Raw genomic sequence first — 12055 nt, forward strand, 5'->3', positions numbered from 1 at the left:
TTGGCAAATAAATAATGTGAGGCCAATTAAGAGTCTAATACAATAACCCATGGACTATATGAGGGTGGCCTGGACTAGATGATAAACTAGTCAGAACACACACAATATTCCTCAATTAAGTTTGCCATCTTATATGATAAACTAAATTCATGATTTGTTTTGGAGAAAAAATCAAAATGAATTGCTGAGAGATCTGACGTGGAAGATAAAGAAAAATGAGGAATCAAGGTGAATTCTTAGATTTCTGGTTTGAAAAACTGGTTGGATAAAGATGCCACTGGAAATCAATAATTCTGTGTAGACATTTTAAGTTTGAGATACTATGAGACATTGAAATGGAGATACCATGGAAGCAGCTGGATATGTGAAGCTGGGGTTCAAAGGGATGGTCTAGACTAGAGCTATCAGATTTAGGATGGTACTTACATCTGCAAAATGGATGAGATCATTTAAGCCCTCTTCTCTCTTTCTACTCTTTCCCTAAATAATCTTTATCCAGGGAAAAGTGATGCAAACTATCCTATGACCATTTTTTCTTTCTTTGTGTGTGAAGCTGATGGGATTAACAGAGAGTAATTAGTGAGTTTTTTTCTTAAGCAAAGTCTATGTGTCTGTTTCTAGAGAAAGGCTTACCTATATATAGAAGAAAGAAGACCTATACAGTGTCTATAGCTATGGCGTTAAGTTTCTTTTTAATAATTATGTATAAGATTCCTGGTCAAAATCCCTCTATTTTGGGATTTTGGTGTCACTGTGGTATCTTATGTGTCATATCCCCATCATACCCACTGGGCTATGAGTCACACAAAGACTCTTATACTAGTCAAAGCCCCACAGTAGCATAGGCTTCCCAGGTCTGGAGTTTATAGATTGTTTAGAAAGTATGTGAGAATTTTTACTTTCAGGCACAGGGCCAGCAGCTGTGCAATGTGTTTCAATTTTCTATTCCTGAATAACTAATTACTCTAAAACTTAACAGCTTAAAACAATAAACACTTATTATCTCATACCATTCCTGAGAGTCAGGAACCTGAGAGTGAGTTAGTTGGATGGTTCTCAACTAATGTTGTAGTCAAGATGCCAGTTGAAGTAGTAGTCATCCAAGGGCTTAAAGGAAGCTGGAGAATCCACTTTCACATATTTGGTGTCAGGACACGTCAGGTCCTTGCCACATGGACCTCTCCATTGATCTGCTTGAGTATCCTTACACCACGGCAGTTAGATTCCCCAATGAGCAATCCATGGGAGACGGCAAGGAGAAAGCCACAATGCCTTTGGTATCCTAAGCTTAGATGTCACACACCATTATTTCTGACACATTCTATTTCTTGGAAATGAGTTACTATGTATAGCCACACTTAAGAGGGAAATAAATTGGGCTCCATCCTCTGAAGGAAGGAGTATCAAAGAATGTGTGGAAATATTTTAAATCACCACAAGGTAGCACTTGGTAATACAATTAACAGGGCACACAAAAAGAGACTTGCCCTTTGGTATTCTGCAATTTCCATTTCTTTGTGATAAAAATAATTAAAATATGGTCTTTGCCCAAAGAAGACAGTCATTCCAAATTCTGGCAGGCCTTAAGGCACAGGACCTACAAAAGACACCATGAGCTGATCCCAGCCTATCTCTCCAACCTTATCTTTCTTTTTTTTTTTTTTTTTTTTTTGAGACGGAGTCTCGCTCTGTTGCCCAGGTTGGAGTGCAGTGGCGCGATCTCGGCTCACTGCAAGCTCCACCTCCCGGGTTCACGCCATTCTCCCGCCTCAGCCTCCGAGTAGCTGGGACTACAGGCGCCCGCCACCACGCCCGGCTAGTTTTTTGTATTTTTAGTAGAGACGGGGTTTCACCATGTTAGCCAGGATGGTCTCGATCTCCTGACCTCGTGATCCACCCGCCTCGGCCTCCCAAAGTGCTGGGATTACAGGCTTGAGCCACCGCGCCCGGCCTCCAACCTTATCTTTCATCTTTTATACTACAGCCATCTTGACTACTTGGAGTTCTCCAAATCCACCATATTCTATCCCACTCTGGGCCTTCACTTGTGCTTCAAATACCTCTACAGCCCACTCTTAGCATGACTTATTACTATTTATTCTTTGCAATTAGGTGCAGGAGCCAGTTTCTTCTGAAAAGCCTTCTCTAGACTGGGTCAGATACTCATTTTACACACTTCCACACACTCTCTACACATATTTGCCAAAATAATATTTATCATTATATTCTAATTATTTGTTCCATTTCTGTGCTCTCTGCTCCCAGATTCTGAACTTTTTTTTTTTTTTTGAGATGGAGTTTCGCTCTTGTTGCCCAGGCTGGAGCGCAATGGCACAATCTCGGCTCACTGCAACCTTCACCTCCCAGGTTCAAGCAATTCGCCTGCCTCAGCCTCCTGACTAGCTGGGATTACAGGTGTGCACCACCATGCCTGGCTAATTTTGTATTTTTTTAGTAGAGACAGGGTTTCACCATGTTGGTCAGGCTGGTCTCGAACTCCTGACCTCAAGTGATCAACCCACCTTGGCCTCCCAAAGTGCCGGGATTGGGAGGCATGAGCCACCACGCCCAGCCATGAACTTCTTAAGAAGATTGTATCATATTCATCTTTGTATTCTCAATGAGTAGAATAGTGACTGGCAAATGGAGGTTGTTCAATAAATGTTGTATGAATTAATGAAGGAAGGAATATCCTAACGAATGAATAAATAGCCTATTTTGAAATTTTGCTCCTGAATAAACTCTTATTCAAGAAAGGGGAAAGGAATTCTCCTTTGCATCTCTTTTTTGCTACATGCTCCTCTTCCCAACTCAGGTAAACGCCAGTGCTATTATTCCATTTCTATTGGTTTAAAGAGGTTTTTTATAGGTTCATCACTATTCCTAACAGTATTTTAAAGTAACACGCATTCTGAATTCTATAAAACCCATACACGAATAAACATTCAACAGAATACAGCTTGGTGATAAGTTTGTAAACTCATATACTTAAATATATAATAATACATTTATAATTTCCTATGTTGTTTTCAATTACAGACTTGAATGTTTCTTATTAAATTTAAGCTGTAGGACTTTGGAAACAAATTGGCAACCCAGGTTCACATGTTGAACATCTCTATTAGTCATGGGTTCTCCAGAGAAACAGAACCAAGAGGGTGTGTGTGTATGTGTGAGTTTATTTGGGAGAATTAGCTCACACTATTACAAGGCGAAGTCCCACAATAGGCTGTCTGCAAACTGAGGAAGAGAGAAACCAGTAGTGTTCAGTCGGAGTCCAAAAGCCTCAAAACCAGGGAAGCTCACAGTGCAGCCTTCAGTCTGTGGCCAAAGGCCCGAGAGCCCCCAGCAAGCCACTGGTGCAAGTCCCAGAGTCTAATGATGGAAGAACCTGGGATCTGACGTCCAAGGGCAGGAAAAGCAGAAGGAAGCATCTGGCACCGATAATGGAGGAAGCCAGAAGGCTCAGCAAGCAAGATTAGCCCACCTTCTTCTGCCTGCTTTGTTCTAGCTGTGCTGGCAGCTGACTGGATGGTTCCCACCCACATTGAGGGTGGGTCTTCTTCTCCCAGACCACCTGACTCAAACATCTATCTCCTCTGGTGACACCCTTGCAGACATACCCAGAAATGATACTTTACCAGCCATCTAGGCATCCTTCAATCCAATCAAGTTGACATCTAATATTAACCATCACAACATCCTTCCTCTCCTAATTCCCCACAATGCAACCAATATAAATTCTATACCATTAGTCTTATCCACATAACTGAATTTTCAAGACATCTCAAAGGAAAATAGAACAGTTGAGAGTACAGTGAGGACAGGTAACACTTGGTCACCATCCACAAGGACAAAGCCCACCATGAGAAGTAAATAAAGGAATTTATGCTGATATCAGAGCTTGATGAACATTTCTGAGACTGCACTGAAGATATGCCAAAGAAATAACTAAAATAAATCCTACATCAGCTTGAATCTCTAACCTACTGACAAATACTACAAGGAAAAAACATGCTGTGGCCCAAACACAGCCTAGATACAAAGGCTATAGGAGGATAGACAGCCTGTAAAGGTGTTAGCACTTGCCAGGTAGCTTGCTGGAAATCTGACTGCCACCTCTGAGCTGCAATATAACAAGAGATTTCTCAAACACAAGTGATTCACTGGTCAAATACTTGCCTCCCTCTGCCAATGGCTTTATCCCTAACTTGTACAAACGTTTAGATCTCTACACTGCCAAAGAAAAAAATTACAATAAATCCAAAGGTTTTTCTTCCCTTGTTACTAAGGACTGAATTGAAAAATACACAATTTGGCAATATATATATTCTGAGAACTGATGTCTGTGTCATTTAGACATAATGTGATTTTGATAAATAATTATACATATGACATGCAGGTACATGAAAAAAGCATGTAATAAGGCAATATTGCTAATTCAAATGTCATTTTATAAAACGTGAGTATATACGTTCAGAAAAAAAAGTCTATCACTAGATCAATGACTTCCAGAGGCTAGGAGCAGGGGATAGAACTTATACAGCAAAGGGGCATGAGGGAAATTTTGGGGGTGATGGAAATGTTCTATATCTTGATTTGAGTGGTAGTTATGCAGCTATACTTTTTAAAGGGTGAATTTTACTGAATGCAAATTATATTTCAATAAGCCTGATGAATCCTTCATAAAAAAACTCTACATGGCTATATACCAAAACAATAATAGTAACCTCCTATGGTAGTTTAGATTTATCGTTCAGAAAAGATTCACTCCCTTCCCCTTCCTGCCTCACTTTAATGGAAGTTTACTTCTCTGTTCCATTATTGTTTTTGGGGCTGGCCATGTGACTTGCTTTAGACTGATGGAAGGTCAAGTATACTTTCTTGTCCATTGACTTTGGGTTTAGCTGTGTTCTTGCAAGGTTGGGCTCGCTCTCTTGCATCTCTGTCAATACCATGTGAAAAGTTGCCCCATTTGGCTGCTTCATCCTGAACCTCAGAATGTATACACATGAAGCGGATCAGAATCCTCTCCACAACAATAAACAAACCCAGCCAGTCCTACAGCTTGAAGAAAAGCTGCTTACCTGATTCCAGCCTAGATCAGCCAACCCCCAGATGCATGAGAAGTAAACATGTTTTTTTTTGTATGCCACTAGATTGCATGGTTGTGTATTATGTTGCATTATTATGACAATAATAACCAATATACAATCTCTGGGTAAGAAAGTGATAGTGATTTTTAACCTCCTTTTTGTACTTTTTCTACTGACTAATTATTTTAGCATGTATTACTTTTATAATCAGAAAAAAGCTACATCCATTATGAAAAAAAAGAGAAAGGTACAAAAAGGTATTTTATGTATACATACTGTTTTAGATGATCTTTGGCAAGAGCCACCCTTTCTCTGTGTCGTTTTTCTGCTTTTTCTTGTTCTTCTTTAAAAGCTTTTTCAATGTTGAGTTTCAATTGTTCCTCCCATTTTTTATCTGATTTTATCTTACTCTTTCGGAATTCAACCTGGGCATCACGTTCTTTCATAACTCTACTAAGAAGAAGTCCTGACTACAAAAGAAAAATTAAAGTACTTTAAGAAAATGATGCCTAATTATGTATAGATATGTTAAATATATATAAAAATACAAGAAAACCCAAGTAGTACATGAAAGTTTTTCACTCTTTCTGTCTGGTAAAATTGACATTGCTTTGCATTTTCGATGGCCTTTTTTCTTTTTCCTTGTTTATGTATTTCTTCTTCCAGATCAAGAATTTGTCTTTCTGCCTCTATTTCTTCATCACGCTTTTTTTTGGCTTCAAGTTTCTGTTCTTTCATCCCCTGTAAAAAGACAAACACAATCTTTTGTTTTCATTTTTCAATTTAATTTTACTACAATTTAACATATTATAATTTGAGCTTTTATTGTTTTTATTGTATTTATAATATTTTATTAATAAATAAAATATGAGGCTACATTTATGAGCTTATTTTTTAGACTGACTCTTTTAGGTAGATAACACATTACATGGTTCAAAATCCCAAAATATTATAGAGGCATATGAACTTCTCCTTTTGTATTAATCTGTTCTCACATTTCCATAAAGAAATACCAGAGACTGGGTAACTTATAAAGAAAAGAGATTTAATTAGCTCACAGTTCTGTAGGCTGTACAGGAAGGATGATGTTGGCATCTGCTCAGCTTCTGGAGAGGCCTCAGGAAACTTACAATCGTGGTGGAAGGCAAATGGGGAACAGGCATGTCATGGCCGGAGGAGAAACAAGAGTGGAGGAAGGAGGTGCTACACACTTTTAAACGACCAGATCTCACGAGAACACAGTCACTATTTCGAGGATAGTACCAATGGGGATGGTGCTAAACCATTCATGAGAAATCTGCCCCCATGATCCAATCACCTCCCACCAGGCCCCACCTCCAACATTGGGAATTACATTTCAATATGATATCTGAATGGGGACACACATCCAAACTATATCACCTTCCAACCCATCTGCAATCTCCTCTCATTCTAAGATAACTGCTATTAGTTTCTTTTGTTTACTTCCAACGTTCCTCTCTACAGTTACACAATAAATATATATCTTACTACTTTTGCTCCTTTAAAAAACCAATAGTTGTATATTTTATATGTTCTTCTATAACTCTGAGGCCTCCATTCCTCATGTCATATGAGGTCTTCCTTTTCCTTATTGGTTCTATTTCCTATGTCTTAAGAAAACTTTATTTACTTTGATATCCTGAAGATATTCTATAATTTATGTTAAAAGTTTTAGTGTTTTGCCTTTTAAATTTAGGTATTTAGTCTGGCTGAAATCCATTTTTCTGTATTCTGTACTATTAAGATGTAATTTAGGGGCCGGGCGCGGTGGCTCACGCCTGTAATCCCAGCACTTTGGAAGGCCGAGGCGGGCGGATCACAAGGTCAGGAGATCGAGACCATGGTGAAACCCCGTCTCTACTAAAAATAGAAAAAATTAGCCGGGCGCAGTGGCGGGCGCCTGTAGTCCCAGCTACTTGGGAGGCTGAGGCAGGAGAATGGCGTGAACCCGGGAGGCGGAGCTTGCAGTGAGCCGAGATTGCGCCACTGCACTCCAGCCTGGGCGACAGAGGGAGACTCCGTCTCAAAAAAAAAAAAAAAAAAATATGTAATTTAATCTCTTTCATATGCCAATTATCCCAGTATCAGTTGTTGAATTCCCATCTTTCCTTTCCTTTCCTATTTGCAATGATATTTTTGTCATATGTCAAGTTCCTATATATAACGTGGGTTTGTTTCTAAGTTCTCTCTTCTGACCTATTATTTTGTCAACCTCTGTGTCTATATCATAGTTTTTACTACTACGGGTTTAGTAGCAAGACAGTCTTGCTACTGGTAAGATGAATCATCATTTATTATTCATCTTTAATACCCATGGAGAGTTAAAGCAGTATATGTGCTACTTCTGTATTAAAAAAAAAAAAAGGATATATCCCCATCCCCTATCCCTTTATGTACCAGGGACCTTTTTCAAATCAGGTTTTCTATATTATAATTTACATGTGCCCTTTTAGTGTAGAGTTTACAAATGCATACAGTCACTTACAAATAGTTCCATCCTCCCAAAGAATCCCATCATGTCTCATTATAGTCAACCACTCCCTCTACCTGTAGGCCCTTGCAACCACTGATCTGTTTTCTTTCCCTATAGTTTTGCCTTTTTCAGAATGTCGTATGTTACATATATTAGTCATCATATAATTCTTCCCTTTTTGAGGAAAAAAAAAAGAGAATTAATAAATTATGACCATCATTTCTTTTTTTTTTTTTTTTTTTTTTTTTGAGACGGAGTCTCGCTGTGTCTCCCAGGCTGGAGTGCAGTGGGGTGATCTCCTCACTGCAAGCTCCGCCTCCCGGGTTCACGCCATTCTCCCGCCTCAGCCTCCCAAGTAGCTGAGACTACAGGCGCCCGCCACCACGCCCGGCTAGTTTTTTGTATTTTTAGTAGAGACGGGGTTTCACCATGTTAGCCAGGATAGTCTCGATCTCCTGACCTCGTGATCCACCCGCCTCGGCCTCCCAAAGTGCTGGGATTACAGGCTTGAGCCACCGCGCCCGGCCGACCATCATTTCTAAAGCAAGGTACTGTAAGTTTTCTATGTCCTTTCCCAAAGATAAATAATGCATACTGCAACAAAGTAAGGAAACATGCAATGTTAAAAAGAAAAAAAACAGTGAGAACTCTCTAGACTGAGTTTACGCCTATCTGTAGTTTTAATAATTCTATCATAAAACAAACATAACCCTGCCTCTCAGTGCCTCAAACAATGGAGGAAAGTAGGGTGGAGGGAGGGATTACCTTTTCCCAGCATTTCTCCCCAGGCAAGATAATAAAAGGAGTCAGGGGACACCTCCCCATTTCAAAGAAGTTTCCCATTCATGCATATGGAACTAAACTGGGCTACTGTAACCCTCAGGTAGAGGGAAGCTAGCAGATGCACGGGGCAGGGCACAGCAAAAGCACTATGCAGTTCCAGAGAGAGGAAGAGGCAGGCAGATAGACAAATCAGAGGCAAATGATGAGGAGCTGCCTTGGTTCTTCACAGTTTCCAGTACTCTGGCTTTCTGTGCAATCCTGCGTCATAACAGTAAACAGTACTACTCTGATAATCAAACTAGATAAAGATATTTCGAGAAAACTATGGACCAATATATCCCTCATGAACATAGATACAAAAATTAATAACATTTTAGCAAATTAAATCCATCAAAAGGATAATACATTATGACCAATGGGGTTTTATCCTAGTAATGAAAGCTTGGTTGAATATTTAAAAATCAATCAATGTAATTCACAATTTTAACAGACTAGAAAATAAGAACCTCATGATAATCTCAATAGACATCAAAAAAGTACTTTAAAAAGTCTAACATCCATTTCTGATTTTAAAAGAACCAAAACACTCAACAATTTCGATACGGAAGGCAACTTCAACTTGATTAGGGACATCTACAAAAACCATACACTTAGCATCACAGTTAAAGGTGAAAGAACGAGTACTTTTCCCCCAAAGTCAGGAATAAGAATATCTACCTTCACTACATTTATTCAATATTATATTGGAGCTTCTAGCCAGTGCAGTAAGTCAAGAAAAAGAAATAGGCATTCAGATTGGGAAAAAAAAAGAATTAAAACTGTCTTTATTCTCTGACGCCATGATTGTCTATGTAGGAAATCTGATGGAATCTACCAAGAAGAGACTAGAACTAATAAGTGAGATTAGCCATGTTGCAGGATACCAGATCAATACAGGAAACATTTACTGTATTTCTAAAGCTAACAATAGCAGATTGAAACTTTTAAAAACACCATTTACCATAATATTAAAAATACAAAATATTTAGGGATAAATCCAACAAAAGATGTATAAAACCTATATACTGAACACTATAAAACACTGCTGACAGAAACTAAGACTTAGGCTGGGCACGGTGGCTCACGCCTGTAATCCCAGTACTTTGGGAGACCGAGGTTGGTGGATCACCTGAGGTTGGGAGTTCGAGACCAGCCTGACCAACATGAAGAAACCCCGTCTTTACTAAAAATACAAAATTAGATAGGCATTGTGGCGCATGCCTGTAATCTCAGCTACTCAGGAGGCTGAGCCAGGAGAATTGCTTGAACCCGGAAGGCGGAGGTTGCAGTGAGCAGAGACCTCGCCATTACACTGCAGCGTGGGCAACAAGAGCAAAACTCCATCTCAAAAAAAAAGAAAAAAGAAATTAAGCCTTAAACAAATAGAGAGAGTATGTTCATGGTTCAGAAGATTCAATATTGTCAAAATATAATTATCTCCAAATTGATCTAGAGATTCAACACTATCCCAATCAAAATTCCAGCTGGCTTTTTTACATGAATTGACAAGCAGATTCTAAAATTCATAACAGCCAGGCACTTGGGGAGGCTGAGGCTGGCAGATCACTTGAGGTCAGGAGTTCGAGACCATCCCGGCCAACATGGTGAAACCCCGTCTCTATTAAAAATACAAAAATTAGTCGGGCATGATGGTGCGGGCCTGTAGTCCCAGCTACTCAGGACGCTGAGGCAGGAGAACTGCTTGAATCCGGGAGGTGGAGGTTGCAGTGAGCCAAGATCGTGCCACTGCACTCCAGACTAGGTGACAGAGTGAGATTCCGTTTCAAAAAAATTTTTTAAAAATAAAAAATTAAAATTAAAAAAATCATAAGGATGTACAAAGGACCTAGAATAGCCAAAACAGCTTTGAAAAGGAACTGATTTCAAGACCTGTTATTAAATCTGCAGTTATCAAGACAGTGTATTATTGGAGTAAACACAGATAAATAGAGCAATAAAACAGAATAGATAGTGCAGAAATGTCGCCTGAATATATATACGCAAGTGGATTTTCAAGAAAAGTGCAAAGGCAATGTAGTGGATAAAGAATAGTATTTTCAATAAATTATGCAAGAACAATTGGATCTTCATACACAAAAACAAAAAAAAATCAATATCTCACTGCATATAAACATATATTTAAAATGGTTCATAGACCTATACAGGAAACCAAAAAATATATATTTCTTTCCAACTTTTATTTTAGGTTCAAGCGTTACATGTGCAGTTTTGTTACACAGGTAAATCGCATGTCATGAGGATTTGGTGTGCAGATAATTTTGTCACCCAGGTAATCAGCATAATATCCAATCGTCATCTTCCTCCCACCCTCCTCCATCCTTAAGCAGGTGCCAGTGTTGACTGGGTGCAGTGGCTCACGCATGTAATCCCAGCACTTTGGAAGGCCAATCCTGATCATGAGGTCAGGAGATCAAGACCATCCTGGCTAACATGGTGAAAACCTATCTCTACTAAAAAAAAACACAAAAAATTAACAGGGTGTTGTGGCGGGTACCTGAAGTCCCACATACTCGGGAGGCTGAGGCAGGAGAATGGCGTGAACCTGGGAGGCGGAGCTTGCAGTGAGCGGAGATCACGCCACTGCACTCCAGCCTGGGCAACAGAGCAAGACTCCATCTCAAAACAAAACAAAACAAAAAAGGTGCCAGTGTCTACTGTTCTCTTCTTTGTGTCCATGTGTACTCAATATTTACCTCCCACTTATAAGTGAGAACATAAAGTATTTGGTGAAATCTAAAATTTTTAAACTTCTAAAAGAAAACATAGGAGAAAATCTTTGTGATATTAGATTAGGTAGATATTTCTTGGATAAGCCACTAAAATAATGATATATACAAGAAAAATTGATAAACCATACTTCACTAAAAGTAAAAACTTTTGCTTTTCAAAAGACACAGTAAGGAAATGAAAAGTCAAGATATAGAGTGGGAGAAAGTATTTTCAAGTCAAATACCTAATCATGAATTTGTATTTGGAATATAGTTTAAAAATTATCTAAGCTCAATAATAAAACTAATTTTTAAATGGGAAAAATATTTGAATGGATACATCACTAAAGAAGATATACTGGTAGAAAATAAGTTCAGGAAGAGACATTCAATATCATTTTTACTTAGAGAAATTCAAATTAAAACTATAATGAGATATTTCACACCTATTAAAATGTTTATAATTAAAAAGACCAACTATACCAAGTGTTGTTGAGAATGGAGAGGAAATAGAACTCTCAAAGATTACTATTGGGAATGCAAAATTACAACTACTTTGGATAACAGTTTGGAATTTTCTTACAAAGTTAAATATACACTTATCATAAAAAACAGCTATTCTACATGAAGATATTTACTAAGAGAAATGGAAGTATATGTCCATACCTAGACTTATACATGAATGTTCATAGTAGCTTTGTTTGTAATAGCCAAAAAGGGAAAGAAACAGCTCAAATGTCAACATTTCATTGATGTCAACCATCAAAAACTAACCAAATAAACAAACTGTGGTATATCCATACAATGGAATACTATTCAGCAATAAAAATTAACAATTGATACCCACAACATGAATGAATCTCAAAGTAATTGTGTTGAATGAAATCTGTAATAGGAAGCAGATCAGTGGTTAC

General features: G+C 38.4%; 1 protein-coding gene across 1 annotated transcript in view; it reads right to left on the bottom strand.

Annotated features, from left to right (window-relative positions):
* Positions 1 to 12055, bottom strand: part of CCDC173 (coiled-coil domain containing 173) — a 58109-nt gene that overhangs the window by 31570 nt on the left and 14484 nt on the right. The window contains exons 3-4 of the mRNA XM_003907581.2: positions 5664 to 5837; positions 5373 to 5566 (exon numbers count right to left, since the gene is read on the bottom strand). Of these exons, the coding sequence (XP_003907630.1) occupies positions 5373 to 5566; positions 5664 to 5837 (368 nt within the window). The remainder of the gene's footprint in view (positions 1 to 5372; positions 5567 to 5663; positions 5838 to 12055) is intronic.

This window comes from Papio anubis, chromosome 10 (genome assembly GCF_008728515.1).
Source record: "Papio anubis isolate 15944 chromosome 10, Panubis1.0, whole genome shotgun sequence".
NCBI lineage: Eukaryota > Metazoa > Chordata > Mammalia > Primates > Cercopithecidae > Papio > Papio anubis.